The sequence below is a fragment of the Oncorhynchus nerka genome, linkage group LG26, assembly GCF_034236695.1.
Source record: "Oncorhynchus nerka isolate Pitt River linkage group LG26, Oner_Uvic_2.0, whole genome shotgun sequence".
NCBI classification, from domain to species: Eukaryota; Metazoa; Chordata; class Actinopteri; order Salmoniformes; family Salmonidae; genus Oncorhynchus; species Oncorhynchus nerka.
The window spans coordinates 9,212,711-9,230,675 of NC_088421.1; the positions used below are offsets into that span (position 1 = coordinate 9,212,711).

General features: G+C 41.3%; 1 protein-coding gene across 2 annotated transcripts; it reads left to right on the forward strand.

Moving 5' to 3' along the window:
* The first annotated feature begins 35 nt into the window (after positions 1-35).
* LOC115110218 (E3 ubiquitin/ISG15 ligase TRIM25-like) lies at positions 36-17,320 on the forward strand. 2 transcript variants are annotated; one of them, XM_029635672.2, is made up of 10 exons: positions 36-2,871; positions 6,146-6,790; positions 8,886-8,981; positions 9,391-9,624; positions 9,901-10,072; positions 10,661-10,738; positions 13,644-13,670; positions 15,389-15,415; positions 15,645-15,820; positions 16,034-17,320. In XM_029635672.2, exons 2-10 carry the CDS (start codon positions 6,164-6,166, stop codon positions 16,397-16,399), a joined length of 1,803 nt encoding a protein of 600 aa, XP_029491532.1. In that variant the 5' UTR covers positions 36-2,871; positions 6,146-6,163; the 3' UTR covers positions 16,400-17,320. The 2 variants fall into 2 exon arrangements, with proteins under 2 accessions (XP_029491532.1, XP_029491531.1); XM_029635671.2 differs by lacking the exon at positions 36-2,871 and adding an exon at positions 5,284-5,442.
* Positions 17,321-17,965: the final 645 nt, after the last annotated feature.

The window sequence follows — 17,965 nt, forward strand, 5'->3', positions numbered from 1 at the left end:
TAGTGCTTAAACTAGTATAGAAAAGCTGTCAAACGTGTATGCACTATAGCCCCATTAGTCTATTCTCTGTTGCCCTGAGAATCTGTTTGCTACCACTGTGAATTCCATCTTGACCAAAGCTGATAGTGTTAATTCCGCATTTTGTTGTTACAGCCTAAATTCTAGATTTTTCTTTCTTCGCCAATCTACACACAATACCCCATAATGACAAAGTGAAAACATGTTTTTGAAATTTTTGCAAATGTATTGAAAATTAGATGCAGCAAAATCTAATTTACATAAGTACTCTGCCTAGAGCTGGACCTCTGACCAAACTGAGGAAAAAAGTCAAGGGGTATGAATACTTTCTGAAGGAACAGCCTATCTGACCCAGTTTATCAGCAGAACAAGACCAAGGCCAGAAAGGCACATCAGAAAGGGAAGCTAATATCAACCCTTACTTTGCATTCATGCTTACATTATGGCTCAAGAACAGTTTGCTTGATGGTGCTATTCGCACTGTGAAATTGCCTGCTTTTTTAAAATATTTTTTTTACTATACCGAAGGGACCTACCTCCCTGCTGAGCCACAGCTTTGAGAGAAACACCTACACATACACCTACAGACCTCAAATGAATGACAGTCACAGCACCATGTGTTACATACTTTAGATCCTCCTTTATGACGTCAAGTCAGGATAGGCAGCATTCCAACACCTACATTTCTCATTAGTAAAAGCACTGTGTCCTCCCCAAGGCGTCGTTGTCGTTTGTATCTGCATTCAGCCAAATCATATCTCTCCTTGTGTTTAAGTGCGTTTTAATCACATTTATTGTTTTGGTCTGTCCTGAGGTATTTCTGTAATATAATAGGCTGGAGAAATGTCTTTATGATGAATGAACCTTAACACCAAACAAACAAGTGTTTCCCCCTGTAGTCCCCCTAATGCAGAAACTAACAGAAACTATAATGGGTGGGAAGTACTGAAACAAATAATGAGCCTCATCAGCATTTGACTTTGTGTTTGTTCTCATGAGGGTGTCTTGAGAGTCAATAAATATATTTGCCCTGCAGGTCAGACATGGAACATAGCTGCAAATGTGAAATGAATGGTAATTTGTGTAAATATAGGTTTAGGATCAACACAGATTCTGTCTATTCTCTGGTCTGTCTGACTAATTTACAGATTGCGATTTCAGCAGCAGGTTGCAGCTGTGTAGTTGACGAATCTCTGAAAATACCCCTTGACTTTTTCCACATTTTGTTGTGTTACAAAGTGGGATTAAAAATGATTTAATTGTCATATTATGTCAATGATCTACACAAAATATACTCTAACTGGCACAAAAATGCAACTTTTTTATATTAATGGAAAATAAAATACTAATATATTTTGATTAGGTAAGTATTCACCCCACTGAGTCGATGCATGTTAGAATCAACTTTGGCAGCGATTATAGCTCTGAGTCTTTCTGGGTATGTCTCTAAGAGCTTTACAAAGCTTTACAAACCAGGATTGTAAAATATTTGCCCATTTATTCTTTTAAAAATTATTCCAGCTCTGTCAAGTTGGTTGTTGATCATTGCTAGATAGCATTTTTCAAGTCTTGCCATAGAAGATGTTCTGAATGTTTGGTATACTCAGTGTATATTTGGCCTTGTGTTTCAGGTTCCTGGTCTTCCTGAAAGGTGGATTTGTCTCCCAGTGTCTGTTGGAAAGCAGACTGAACCAGGTTCTCCTTTAGGACTTTGCCTGTGCTTAGCCCTATTCTTTTTATTTTTATCCTTAAAAAAAATACTCCCTACTCCCTGACGATGACAAGCATACCCATAACATGATGCAGCCACCACCATGCTTGAAAAGAGTGTGACTCAGTGATGTATTGTGTTGGATTTGCACCAAACATAACACTTGGTATTCAGGACATAAAGTTAATTTCTTTGCCACATTATTTTACAGTATCACTTTAGTGCCTTATTGAAAACAGAATACATGTTTTGGAATATTTGTATTCTGTACAGGCTTCCTTCTTTTCACTCTGTCATTTAGGTTAGTATTGTGGAGTAACCACAATGTTGTTGATCCATCCTCCAGTTTTCTCCTATTACAGCCATTTAACTCTGTAACTGCTTTAAATCACCATTGGCCTCATGGTCAAATCCTTCCTTCCTCTTCCTCAACTGAGTTAGGAAGGACACCTTTATCTTTGCTGTGACTGGGTGTATTGATACCGCATCCAAAGTGTAATTAATAACTTCACCGTGTTCAAAGGAAAATTCTATATCTTATTTTTTTATACTTTTTTTTTAGCCATCTTCTTTGCAAACCATTGGAAAACCTCCCTGCTCGACTGAGAGACCTTACAGATAAATTGTATGTGTGAGGTACAGAGATGGTGGTAAACACCATTATTTCACCCAGTTAGTCCATGCAATTTATCTGACTAGTTCAGCAAATGTTTACTTCTGAAGTTATTTAGGCTTGCCATAACAAAGGAGTTTAATACTTATTGACTCTTGACATTTCACCTTTCCATTTTTATTAATTTGTAAACATTTCTAAAAACATAATTCCACTTTGACATTATGGGGTATTGTGTTAAGATCAGTGACACAAAATCTACATGTAATACATTTTAAATTCAGGCTGTAACAACAAAATGTGGAAAACATCAAGGGGTGTGAATACTTTAAAGTCACGGTAGTTGTTTCACTAACTCACCTGACTACTGTGCAAGCTGTTGTCAACCGTCACAACACACACCCACACACAATCACACATATACCTGACTAGCTGGAAGTACCTTCTTTGGCAGTGGTGACAGCAGCTTTGTTGGACAGTCACAAACTTATTTCATTCTTTCAACTCCATTGCAGAAGAAAGATATACGGTAAGTTTGTGTGTCAACAATTTTTGTAACAGGATCACGAGTAGCCTATAGCAATTTTTACAAATATTATTTGTATGTGAAATATGCCTATGTACTGTATTACAATTACACCAATTGCTCATACAATGTTTTTTTTGTGTAGCAATATTGATTGTTGTACAGTTACAGTACTGTAAATACTATGTTTTCATTCCAACCAATCTTTTGACTGTTGATGTGGGTCAGATACGTTTCAAAATTAAACACACACAACTCAATAGTAGCATTATCATCAGAACATCTAACAGTGAACATCCCAGTTTGGCAGATACCATTGTTCCTTGGTTGACAATGGTTTAGTTACAGAATTTTCCAGGTAGACCTCAGTACAAGACAACCATTGACTGTATTTTATTTTCCATTCTTCACAGCCATTTACATAGACTTGGTTACATATGACCCTCTTCGTAACTTGTTGGTGAACAGGTTTGACAAGCTAGCGCCAATCGTGTAAAGTATAAATTCTAGTACCACAATGCATGTGTCATGTCATTTTGGATGGTAACATCGGTGCGACTGGATATAGTAAATTAAACCTGGGCTTTGGACAGCCATTGGCTTTAGGCCAAACTGAGAGAGGCCGCATGAATGGGACACAAGAATCGGCCTTTTGACAGCCTGCAGTTGTTAGTAGTAGATTGGAGTAGATAAGACCTGGGATATTGTTTACCTGACTGGCAGGGAAACTTGAAAGCATGCCCCCATGTTTTTGAGGTTATATAACTTATTTGTTGGATTCACGGATCACTTCATTTGAAAGGTCTTAGGGTTGAAAGAGTAATTTACTACATCACAAAGAGGCCATTGTTTTTATTGAGGGAGATGGTGCATTGGAATTCACATACATTGACAGCATGTATGGTATGACATCCACATTCACTCATGTCTGAGACAATCTAAGCCACACGCAACAAAACTGACTATAGTCTACACAGAGCATACAGAGATATGTTATTTTCCATTGTCTCAGATGTGAAGCCCTGTGACATCACAGTGTCCTGATCATTTCTAGGGTCACCGAGAGGAAAATCACTTGCACGCCACACAGGTAGATTAATGGTTGGACAAGGGAGTCTTTTTTTGGGACAAACTACAAAAAACGTAATGAGGAACCTGACAGATTGCATGTTAAATTGGGTTGGAAAGCATCGGAAGTATGGAGTCCCCTGCCTCTAAGCGGAGAATGATACTATGGCAATGTTGGAAATTCAATGCCAGCCTGTCTGTCTGAAAATGAACCTGTGGTCAGAGACCTGTGCTCAAATGATAATGGAAGTACTGAAACCAGAGACTATTCTTCAGTGACTATTCGATTCTTAAAACATGGTTGGATAAAAGCCATGAGCTCACACATCAGTTTAAATGACATGGATGATGTTTGTCTGTCTGTCAGTCAGTATCATGGCAGAATAATTATTTCAACCTCTCTTGCATTTCCATGCTCCCATTACGCCTATGTGTGGTAGAACAGTCTATTGTTGTGCTTTCAGGTGCACTGTAGGAATTCAGTTGAGAAATCACACACACACACAGCATAGGAGTGGGAGAGAGTCTTTTGAAAATGTCATGGAATGCTGCAGGACCAGAAATATCAATAGACTCAAATAAAGAACGTTCTGAAAAACCAGACACAGACCTCTCCCTCATCATCATCGCATTTCCCACGTTGTTTGTTTTGGGAGCCAATAAACTCCTTGCTGTGGTGTGTGACTTGCATGAGTTCATGGTGTACAGTTCCTTCTTAACACCCATGGAAAAAATATAGGCATGGCAAAGACAACCACATTCATAGACAGTAACTGCTGTAGCGCCTATTGACGATAGTATCTTCTGACCGTTGGATTTTTGTTAAGAGCCCAGGTGCTTGCTCAAAAAATTAACACGCATTGCTTGAGGTTCGGTTTTGTAAACATAAGGAACATATATTTCATATTAGCAAGAAATACTATTTTTAAAAAAAAAGGTAAATGGTGTGCGGTAAATGTACCTTTAAAAAAAAAAGTATTTCTTGCTAATATGAAAGATACGTTCATTAGGGTTAGGGTTCGCACACAGCCATATTTACATTACAGCGATTGCTTACTGAAAACAGAGTGGACTACCTGTGCTAATTAGCCATCTGCATCTCTGAACACGTGTGTAAATGGAAGATGGACGCCACAAACATGTTGTCACTGAAAAATACTGTCTGCTGCAACTGTGTAAAAACAGTGTACAGTGAGTGTGTATTCTGCATTTGTGAAATTATTTTTTTGATGTGATATGAACGTAGAGGGATTTGTGTTTCTCGGAACGTACCGCAAATGAGAATCGAATCACGTTTAAATGGAGTGAGCAAAGGCAGCCAGCCACTTGGAGTGAATCAGCACTGATCGTAAACAGGTGTTAGGCCAATCCCGGTGGAGGTGGCCCACAATGCACCTGTGCATACCAGTGATAGTTTGTCCACTGTCAGACACACCTCTTATCTCTAATCGACAACAAACAAGTCTGAAAACAGGCCAAAAAAATACTACTCTGGTATCGGTTAAGGTGTGTTCAGTTTATTCAAAAATATACACCTAGTCAAGTTTAGTTATCTTTTAGAATGCATAGTCAAAATGCTTGATAAAAATGTTGTGTAGGAATTACTATAACTATTTGTGATGCAACCGTTACTATTAATTGTTTATCAGCCCTTGTAATTTTGTGACCATTTGTTTGCCTTGTGAGGGATAATAGGCCTTGGCCCATTCTAAAACGATCTAGTTGTGATTTTCAAAGCGGTTTCTGTTGGTGAGATTTTTCCTAACCTCTTCTCTGCAAGATAATATGCTGTTGATTGAGAAGTGACCTGAGGGATGTTAACTTGGGTCACCACCACACACACACAACAGCTTGGGTAGTCCTCAGACGGAAGGCCAAATTCTAAATTCCTAGCCTAAGTACTTGTCGGTTAACATCGACCAGCAGTAGAATTAGTAGGCCAGTTGTTGTGCTCTGTGTTGGTTATTGAACTGGTGATGGCAAATGTCTTCAACTTCCTTCAATACAATTAGGGCTACAACCACAAGGCCCATCTAGCCCGGTGACTATGATGGCTTAGTTATAGTTGCATGAGTCATCAGCCTCTACAACATGTCAATCTGGTTTATCGAACCTGTATAGGCCTAGTTCAATATTTGTGACATATGTGTTGACCTTTGGGACTAGTAGAAATGTTTTTGTGTGACCTAGTATGTTGTCTCACCCGTAGGGCTTCTGGTAGGAGAAAATGATGGCTGAGGCGGGGGTCCTGGAGATGTTTTCGGAGCAGGAGCTGACCTGCTCCATCTGCTTAGACCTGTTCAACGACCCAGTGTCGACGCCCTGCGGACACAACTTTTGCCAGGGTTGCATCGGAGGCTACTGGGCCTCCAGCACCACCTGCACCTGCCCGCTCTGCAAGCACCAGTTCCCCGAGCGGCCTCAGCTCAACATCAACCGAGTCTTCGCCCATATCGCTGAGAAATACAAAGAAGCTCACTACGGCACAGGAAAGCCGCACATGTCGGACGTGAATACACCGGGAGCCATGGCCAACAGCAACCCGTTCCTGGAGGAGATGATCAAATGTGATGTGTGTACAGGGAAGAAACAAGTGGCGATCAGCTCGTGTTTGACCTGCACGGCCTCCTACTGCGAGGCCCATGTGCAGCCTCACCTGAACACGCCCTTCTATGCCAACCACCAGCTCCTGGAGCCCCGGGAAGCGCTTCGCGGCCGCACCTGCCCATTGCACCACCGGCTTCTGGAGGTGTACTGCCGCACGGACCAGATCTGTATCTGTGCCATCTGTGTGCTGGAGGAGCACCGCACACACCGCACCGTGTCTGTGCAGACAGAGCGAGTCAACAAACAGGTGAGAAGGCAAAGCAGCTTTCACATCAGGCGCTTGGAGCACACACCCCTTCAGAACCTCAATGGCCCAAGCAGCTCAAAGATGCTTTTGTGCCAAGGCTATGGTCTGAAGGCTACTTAAGGGTGTGATGTGTTTCCTGGGGTTGGATGTGTGCCTTTTTAAAGAAAAATAATTTCATTCTAGTTCTGTGGTTGGCGTGCCCTAACAGTCAAAACAGACAATGGCCAATGAAGAGAGGGTAGTGTCAGATATTTTATTTAGGTTACTATTTTTTATATTACAACTTGTATGTTGAACCTTTGAAAGACTGAGTATTGGCTACGAGTTTGTAGGTCATAAGGGGACTCTCAGCTTCTTGCAATGCAGATGACATAGATAGATAACCCCTATGTAAACAAGCCACTAAAATCCCTTGTGCAATGCAGATTTTACTCTAAAGATTATCTGAGATGGGAGTTGGTTATGTTCTTGTCTAAGTTGCATCCACATTTCTAATGTAAACAACCTGCATAGAAACGGTGACTGGCTATTTATCTGGTTCGCTTTCAGATAACGGTAAAATCCTGAACCAAGAGGGTAAAAAAGTGACTGGGAACTGTGGAACTTTTAAAATTTACTAACCCATTTCCATTCAATGACTTCAATGACTGCGTCACAATTTGACAGCTGCAGGTTGCACTGTATTTTAAGTAATTAAATATAACATATGATCCTCTTTTTGGCTCTGAGCAGAAAACAAAGAAACCGCTGATTGCATAAATGTTTCTGAGAAAATGGGCAGCTCCATTGGAGGCCATCTCTATTTTGAAGATCTCGATTTTCTACTGCTACTTCTATGAGCAAACAAACTGGAAGGGTGCACACTGCGGCCTGGAATGTGTTATGAACAGGTATAAAGCCAAGGTTTGATTTACTGCCACCTGCAGTTATGGAATGTTTGCTCATGAGTATAATTCATTGGCTGATCCCTCCTGATTTACATTTACATTTACATTTACATTTAAGTCATTTAGCAGACGCTCTTATCCAGAGCGACTTACAAATTGGTGCGTTCACCTTAAGACATCCAGTGGAACAGCCACTTTACAATAGTGCATCTAAATCTTTTAAGGGGGGTGAGAAGGATTACTTTATCCTATCCTAGGTATTCCTGAAAGAGGTGGGGTTTCAGGTGTCTCCGGAAGGTGGTGATTGACTCCGCTGTCCTGGCGTCGTGAGGGAGTTTGTTCCACCATTGGGGGGCCAGAGCAGCGAACAGTTTTGACTGGGCTGCGCGGGAACTGTACTTCCTCAGTGGTAGGGAGGCGAGCAGGCCAGAGGCAAGGATGACAAGGATGAAATCATGTGATCCTTCCTTAACCCATAGGAAGTCTCATCCAGTTGATTACTTCAAAATAGATCCCCACAGTGGTGAATATATTGATAAAAGTCACCTTGTCCTAGAGAGATTCACACGGTTATCAAAAAGTCATGCCAGGGTAAGCCAACACAAAACACAGCCCTTATTTAAAGTGTTTTGAAAATCCCCTATGGGAATAATTAATTGTGGAGAGAAACTATTGGAACCATTTCCCTGTTTGACTGCTAGGTTTTATGGGTATTATGACTGTACTGTGGTACTCTATGGTTAAAGTCCTCAATGGCGCTAAAAATGGGTTTAGGGCACTAGAATCCTCATTTCTCTATGGGTTGGGCATCTGACTAAAAACATGAGCAATTTTACATGATTTAGGTCTAATCTTGTGGATAATGGGTTTGGCTCAAGGCAAATTAATAACATGCGTGATTTTTTTGAATTAATGTGTTTCATTATGTTGTCTGAAATGTAGATGGCTATTTCAAAGGCAATGTTTTTCTATTTGCATCTAAAAAAAATATTTTCTAGGGTATTGTTTTGGCACTTCAAAGCACATTTGACTTGAATGTGTTCCCTAAGAGCCTGTTTTAAGCAGCAACAGGATGGCAGCATTGTCTAGTTAGGACAAGTCGTGAACTGGCATGATGCCAAATCTACTCTCAATGACACTGCATTCACATAATTGGTCTCTTTGTCTCTCATACTCCATCTCTTTACTGTCCTTTGTCTGTCACACAGAAACTCATTGGAAAGACGGAACTGGAGATTCAGAACCGGATTGAGGGGAAGCACTTCCGTCTGAATGAGCTCAAGAGCCGACTGGAGACCGTCAGGGTAGGCAGCTGATTCACAGGCCCCGACAGTGTATCAACATTGTGTTAGATCTATTTGACCCCTTCACTAAACCCCTCAACGTGTCAGGCTTCATATTCATCAGAGCACGCTACCACTCTGTCTAGTGTTAGGTGACCGTACCAACAACCATTACTCCCACTGCAGTGGCTATTAGCAGGTCTAGACAGTCTGTTTAGTCCACCCAAATGATGTTTGCCATACCCCTGTTATGATAAATTACAGAAACTATTACAATTTTTAAAAAACACACGTTTTAGGCTTGATGAACCGCACATTTTTCAGTTGTGTGACCTGCGATCACAATAATGACCATAACTGGAGAAGGCGAAGACAGAAACTGACCTTAAATCAGTGTCAAGGAGCAACTTAATCCTTCTGTTTTTTCTAGAACTATGCACGGGGTGAGATGTCGGAGGTGGAGCAGTTGCTGGGGGAGCTGAGTCGCTCGGTGGACAGGATCCGTGAAGAGCTGGTGGGCGGGATGGAGGAGAAGCGGGCGTCAGTGGAAACACGGGGGGAGGGGCTAGTGACCCGTTTGGAGGCGGAGCTTGGCCAGCTGAAGGTGCGGCGATCCAGACTGGAAGCCCAGGCCACGTCTGAGGACCACATTGGCTTCCTCCAGGTACGGAGGGAATGTGTTTTAGCTGAGGCACCTTTTATCATTTGTGGATGTACTTCATTTAGCTTATCTGTTGTAACAGTTGGGTGGGGTTCACACTTTGAGGGCAATGGGACATGCAGCTGGTGTCCCACGTGTACATTCCAATGGCCTCTACTTGCAAGCTATCAGAGATATTACCAGAGTCCACTCCATGTCCATTCCACTGATGTTCAACTCTGAACTGTAAGTCTTTCAATTGAACATATCTGTCAATGCCTGCCGTCAACCCACTTTCAGAGTTTTGAGGAGGCGAGTGCCCCCATACAGGCAGACTCTGACACCCAGGAGTTGGATGCCGAGGCGGAGGTGTCACTGCATTTCTCTCTGGGGGAGGTGAAGGTGGCTCTGGGGGAATTGAAGAAGAGTATGGATGAGATCCGCATGGGGGAGGTGCAATCCCGAAGCTCCCGTGAGTAGCACCATCATCACGTTCATCGTTTTAACCAATCTCCTAATCACCATAGTCATATCATCATTATGTATTATCCTCATTATCCTTTTCAAAATGGACATCAGTTACCAAATATTCATAATGGTAATTTCGTTTTAGACATTTTTGTCTTTCTGGGGGTAGATTATTTGCATCATTTCCATAATGTTCATCATATCATTACCAAAAATCCCTACAACATTATTATTTTGTAAAGAAATCATCAGTTGTTCCCTTACTGTGGTTTTCGGGTGAAGATTCTCATAAATGACTGAGTTGAAGATATGGAGAAAGGTATTCTGAAAGTAGTCGGTCTAGTCTGTAAGCAGTCAAAATTCCATTCCTACTCAAATACCTCATGCCAATAGAACTCATTCCTTCTGTCATCCATCGGTCAGGTAAAGAATGAGTCATTCACAAAAGTGGGTTGTAAAAATACCATGAGGAACACATGAGGAAACACAACCTGCGTAACTATTATCACACTTGGCCTGAAGGTATAATGCACTGTATGTTGTGGACCAACCTATTTGTTTGTTAACATAACCCATTATGTGTGTGTTTCAGTTACTTCCCTACGGGAGAGCGACAGTATGATGAGTATACAGACACTACGGACCACTAAGAGTCAGTGGTCTCTACGAGGTGGGTCAATTTTAAATTGTGTCTCGTATATATATATTATAGTACCAGTCAAAAGTTTGGAAACACTCCTCATTCAATTTTATTTATTTTATTACCATTTTCTACATCAAAACTATGACAAACATGTAGTAACCAAAGTTGTAAAACAAATCAAAATATATTTTATATTTGAGATTCCTCAAAGTAGCCATCCTTTGCCTTGATGACAGCTTTGCACAATCTTGGCATTCTCTCAACCATATTTATTTATAGGGGACAATGCACATTAATCATCAATATTACAATAATGCAACATGTGAATGTGCCGGGGTTAGCCAAAAGCTCATTTACACCCGTCATCCCAGGGCAGCTAAGGACAGTTACACAGCCACAATACAAAAACTCACTAAAACAACACAAAATACAAATGCATCCAATAATATCATTCTAACGACAACTATCATCAACTGTCGTCTTGCATATGAGGAACCACAACTCATGTGTACAGGATTGGAAAGATATTAGCCATGTTTTCAATTCACATTTAAAAGTACAAGCAGTGCAGCTTCTCAAGTCCGTGGGCATTGCATTCCAGTATATTGTAGCTCTATCAGAGAAGGCCGATTTTTACTGTGTCAAAGGGACAACGCAATCCCCTCTAGTTACTGCCTTTGTTATTCTGAAAAGCCCATGCAAGCCTGGTCATCAAGAATCTGCATCTACATACTGCTTAAGGCTATCCAGGCTAAATCAATTATGCTCGTATATGATAACGGTGGTAACTGTTTGGTTTGTTATCAGAAATCTTTAGTGTTTGTAGAGTGATTTTCAATTGGTTTCAGAATAGTAGTTCCTGCTTGTCACCAGCATGTGAGGCAATATCTCAAATGTGAGAAGATCATTCCATGCATATATAGTTTGGTGGAAGGAAATGTGTTATTTAATAGTTTGGATGTCTTCACTAAAAAAAGTATTTAGACCCCTTGGCTTTTTCCAAACTGTTACATTGTTGCAAATGTATAATATATATATATATATATATATATTTAAATCACTTGTACATAAGTATTCAGATCCTTTATTCAGTACTTTTAAGCAGAGATTACAGCCTCGAGTCTCCTTGGGTGTAAATGCTACAAGCTTGGCACACCTGTATTTGGAGTTTCTCCCATTCTTCCTCAAGCGCTGTCAGGTTGGCTGGGAAGCGTCGCTGCACAGATATTTTCAGGTCTCTTCAGAGTTGTTCGATCTGGTTCAAGTCTGGGCTCTGGCTGGGCCACTCAAGGACATTCAGAGACTTATCCCGAAGCCACTCCTGCGTTGTTATGGCTGTGTGCTTAGGGTCGTTGTCCTAAGCACACAACGTGCTTTTACACCTGCATTGTTTGCTGTTTGGGGTTTTAGGCTGGGTTTCTGTACAGCACTTTGAGATATCAGCTGATGTACGAAGGGCTATATAAATAAATTTGATTTGATTTGATTTGGAAGGTGAACCTTCGCACCAGTCTGAGATCCTGAGCGCTCTGGAGCAGGTTTTCATCAAAGATCTCTCTGTACTTTGCTCCGTTCATCTTTCCCTCAATCCTGACTAGTCTCCCAGCTGAAAAACACATCCCCACAGCATGATGCTGCCACCACCATGCTTGACCGTAGGGATGGTGCCAGGTTTCCTCCAGATTTGACGCTTCGCATTCAAGCCAAAGAGTTCAAACTTGGTTTCATCAGACCAGAGAATCTTGTTTCTCATGGTCTGAGAGTCTTTGGGTGCCTTTTGGCAAACTCCAAGTGGGCTGTCATGTGCCTTTGACTGAGGAGTGACTTCTGTCTGGCCACTCTACCATAAAGACCTGATTGGTGGAGAGCTGCAGAAATGGTTGTCCTTCTGGAAGGTTCTCAGATGTCCAGAGAAACACTGGAGTTCTGTCAGTGACCATTAGATTCTTGGTCACCTCTCTGACCAAGGTCCTGCTCCCCCGATTGCTCAGTTTGGCCAGGTGGCCAGCACTAGGAACACTCTTGGAGGTTCCAAACATCTTCAATTTAAGAATGATGGAGGCCCCTGTGTTCTTGGGGACCTTCGATGCGGCAGATATTTTTATGTACCCTGCCTCAGATCTGTGCCTCGACACAATCCTATCTCGGAGCTCTACGGACAATTCCTTCGACCCCATGGCTTGGTTTTTGCTCTGACATGCACTGTCAACTGTGGGACCTTATATAGACAGGTGTGTGCCTTTCCAAATCATGTCCAATCAATTGAATTTATGACAGGTGGACTCCATTCAAGTTGTAGAAAAATCTCAAGGATGATCAATGGAAACAGAATGCACCTGAGCTCAATTCCTAAGTTTCGTAGCAATAGGTCTGAATACTAATGTACATGCATACATTTGCACATTTCTAAAACCTTTTTTCGCTTGGTCATTATGGAGTATTGTGTGTAGATTGCTGAGGAATTGTTTTTGTTAGCCTTATTCTAAAAATATATTAATACAATGTGGAAAATGTCAAGGGGTCTGAACTTTACGAAGGCATTGTATTTCCACACTGGTTGGAATTATACTGTGACATTTTAAAATCTATGATAAAGCACTTTGTGTAAGAGCTGTTTCGAAAAGGCCTCCTGAAACCAGATTTTGCCCTACTCTCTGCCAATAATAGCTAGTTTTAAAGGGACATCTCTACCATTAAGCTCCTCCAATTAGGTCCGTCTTGGACCACTCTGACAGTCCTAGCTAAATTATTTCTTGAGAAATAGCGTTTTTCTAAGCTGTTTTTATTTTTGACCATTTTAAATGAAAACAAGGTACGGTACTTAATTGTTACCCAAAAATGATTTGATATTGAGATGCAAATGGCTGCATTAATTCTGTACTCACACATCCTTCCATTAAGCAACATGTCTTCATGTTTCTTCTCCCCTCAGATCTAAAAAAGATCAAATCTGGATCAGGTATGTCTGTCTGACCTTTGTGAGCTCTTCACTCCAAAGATTTTCTTTTGGATTCATGTCTAGGACCCATGTGATTGAAGTATTGGGTAATGAGATGGGATATTTTGCAGAGGCTTTGTTTTAGCTTAAAGGAAATGTTAGACAAAGGTCAAGAGTTTGTTGTAAAGGAAAAAGCTTAAAAACCTAGTTTACTTACTTAAAATACCATTTTTAAGAAGCTTGGTGATTCACAATTCCTCTTCTGAAGTTTTAAAATGACTCATTTGATGTAGGCCTAGATAGATTCTGTCGTTTTTTTCACTTCATATATTTCGACAATGTATGCTATTTTTTTTAACACGCACATCTAATAGAACATCTTCCCCCACCTTCACAATGGTTCACCAATAGTTTAAAGGCCCAGTGCAGTCAAAGTTGTAAAAGTGTAAAAAATGTGGCTCACTAGCCACATTTTCATCCATAGTTTTATGCAAGTAAAGTTGTACAGTATGAAAAATGCTGGAAACGGGACAATTTGTAAAATGCTAACAGAATTTTAGTTCGACATGGTTGGATTTTTTTAGTGTCAGTAAAATTATTTAGGCAAGAAATGCAGAAATATTGACAACCATCATATTGAAGTAAACGTGGAGTCACTTGATGATATGGCGTGTGGTCCTCTTGCTATGTCTTGGGGAAGCCATGCAATTTATTGGGCTACAGGTGAAAGAAGTTATGAACTTCACTGTGCACTTTCAGTACCCTGTGATTTTGATGTTTCCTTTCCAATAAATATTGAGTGTCTTATTCTGGTGACGTGATGCTTGACTGCTGTCTGGCATACAAATACTCTCCCTTTTTATCCATAATAATGTCATCATTTTGAGTAACCTACCCGCACAGTATCTGTGAGCTGTTGGCTAGAGCACGCGTGACCAAGACCAGAGTAGGCACATTTGCTATTTAATGCAACAGTTAGTTTTGTCACAATCTGTAGAGTTGAAAATGGGATGGAAATACATTGAACATAACATTTTTGTTCAGTACCTGAAAACTTAAACGGGGGAAAAAGTACCTACTGATTTTTATCCACAAAAGTGAGTTTGGTGAAAGCACACTGGTGGGAAATGCATTATTATTATTTTTTTTAAAATGGGGATTCTAGAATACTTGCATATATATCTGTCGCTAATTGGATGGAAACCTAGCTAGTGTTATTTCCTGATAGTTTCTGGTTGGAATGAATCGACACAGGACCTTCTAATCAACCTGTTTGCATGGGTGGGAGTTTTGCCTTGCCTGGTGATTACACCCCTGGTGATTACACCCCTGGTGATTACAACCCTGGTGATTACAACCCTGGTGATTACACCCCTGGTGATTACAACCCTGGTGATTACAACCCTGGTGATTACACCAGGCAGTAAATTGATTAATAAACAATAACAAAGAGTTCCAAACTTCTCTGCCAATAACAGCTTGTTTTCAGTTTTCCCCTCCCCACTCAGATCACTCCCAGACAGTCCTAGCAAAATTCTTCCCTGATTAGGTTTTTGTTGCTAATTTTGTCCATTTTAATGAAACACGACAACAGTAAGGTACTTAATTGTTACCCAGAAATGATTTGCTATTGATATAAAAATTTAAAAAACGACGTCTGCATTGGCTTTAACTAATCAAACCAATAGTATTTTCTATGTATTGGAAAAGAGACTCACCGTAATTACTTTTTCGTACAGGGCTGAAGAAGATCCAGTCTTATTTAGGTGAGTTGTTCTTATTTCTAAATACCAACCTGTCCTGGTCTTATCTCTACCATTGCTTTTACTGTATTACTGGATGTAGTGATTGACTGTTGTTTTCCAATAAAGCTCTCCAAATAGTCTGTTTTACAGAAGACACCATCTCACTGTCTTTTTGGCCAAGATTCCTAACATTATTCGGCTGTGGCATTCACACCAGAGCCTTGACCTTTTTGTGTTCCTTCTCATTCAGAGGATGTGACGCTAAACCCAGTGACGGCGTACCCCTTCCTCATCCTCTCTGACGACAGGAAGCAGGTAAAGAGAGGAGAGAAACTGCAGTTCTACAGGAACAGCACCCAACGCTTCGACGTCTGGTCTTGCGTGCTGGCCAAAGAGGGCTTCAACTCGGGGCGACACTACTGGGAGGTGAGAGGGCAGGGGTCAAGGGTTGGGGTATCTCATAGAAATTGGAGGTTGGGAGAAATTACTAAATAGTGGCTTCAGTTTTATTGGTTTAATCTATTTTGGCGTTTGATGTTAGAAAAGTGTATGTTTTGCAGGATTCAACCTTGCATGCTCGTCCCCACTCAACTTTTGTCGGTATCAATTTTTCTTTCTCTTTCTGTCTCTTCATCTCAGGTGAATGTGGGTGAGAATAAAGACTGGAAGGTGGGCGTGGTGCGGGAGTCAGCCCAGAGGAAAGGGCTGTTTGACATGAGCCCTAATAGTGGTTACTACGCCCTCTGGTGGGGGGGCACCCACCTGCGCGCCCTCACTATTCCTGCCCTCACCAAGGTTAAGACATCGGTGCGCCTCCGCAGAGTGGGTGTCTACCTGGACTGTGAGGAGGGTCAGGTGACCTTCTACAATGTCAAGACTGGCTCGGAGGTGTACAGCTTCAGCGTGCCTGAGTTCTCTGAGAGGATGTTTCCTCTACTGGGCACTGGGGACAGGGAGGTGCCCCTGGCTCTCATGATCACACAGTGTAGCAGCGTGCCCGAATGAGAGGATAGTGAGAATGAATGGTGAGATGACATGAGTGTGTGCATGCATAGACAATTTATGAAAGTGAAAATGTGTTTTAGGGTGAATTTGCTTGAAGATTAAAGTGTGGTTAGCTTGGATGAGTCAGTGGGAAAGTGAGTGCAAGTTTGAGTGGATGATGAACATATTGGTGAAAATATTTTAGGTTGATTGTGCTTGAAGATGAGGTATGTGAGATGGCAGAAGGGGACCAAGAGAAATGGAGTCGTATGGCGTGAAAATAAGATGGAGAGAAGTCTCATCTTTACATTTTGCCTGCAACCTCCAATTCAGCTGTTGGCATTGTCCAGTACCCACTGAACATTTGACTCATTGCACACACACTGGTTCACAATGCACTGAAAAGCAGGTGATGGGGCAAACACTTGTGTGGAATCTTTTAATTACTTCATGGTCAGGAATCAGTAAGTCAGAATTGATATCTGAAATCACAATGGTACACTTGTATTCTAACCCTCTTTGTTGTCACAATTTTCTAATATTTGTGTCAAAATGGCTTCAGTCTAAGGTTCTTATTTATCTTGGTGGATAGGTCCAGCTGTGTAGTGTTAGACAAAAACGTGCACCCCTTGGGGTCCCGAGGACCGAGTTTGGGAAACGCTGCACAACCTACTTTTGTTCTATATCTGGAATTGAATTCTGTCCTATTTGCAGCATTGTGTACATGTTTTACAGTTGTCAGAATGGTGGACGATGATCATAGACATTTGCTTAATGACTATCCTTACACAATTCAAGTGGACAACTGTGAAAGATGCTATTAGCTTGTAAGGCTATTTACAGCAATGAGTTGGTAATTTATTTTGTGGCAGTATTGCTTGTTATCGTCTGTTCTGTCCCATGTGTTTTTAAATATTTTAACAATAAAAATGTATTGGGTGGAAAAAAGACTGTCTCAGTTATGTTTTACAGTTGGTCATTGTAACTTTCCATTATTGTTCCATGGGGCTCCTGAGTGGCGCAGCATCTCAGTTCAAGAGGTGTCACTCCTGTTCTGTATCCAGGCTGTGATTGAGTCCAATAGGGACACAATCAGCCCAGCCTTGTCCTGGGTAGGCCATCATTGTAAATAAGAACTTGTTCTTGACTGACTTAGCTGGTTAAATAAAATACATCACTACAGCTGCACTAGCTGTTGATTCCAGCCACAAGAGGGTGCTAGAGTGCAAGAGCAGTCTCCCTCATCCCTGCTCTTGGATAGCCATTCTATGCAGGCGCAAACTCAAACCCAGCATTTCATGAGATGCAAACTCCCAACATTGACAAATGCGAAGAGAATGGACACTGCGTCACAACAGCTCAATTATAATGGAAAGCATTAACCAGCAGTATATTGCGTAGGTCCAGGGCAAAGACATAGGGGCTACCAATTGCGTCTTTGTTCAGCTGATCCTGTCTGAATCCTAGCCACTAAAATGAGAACGCATGGTTCATTTGAGAAATCTAAATCACCACTGGCAGCCGTGAGATGATTACATAACCAAATCACTAACAGAGCCTTGACTGGTTAAATGGGCCTGCGAATAA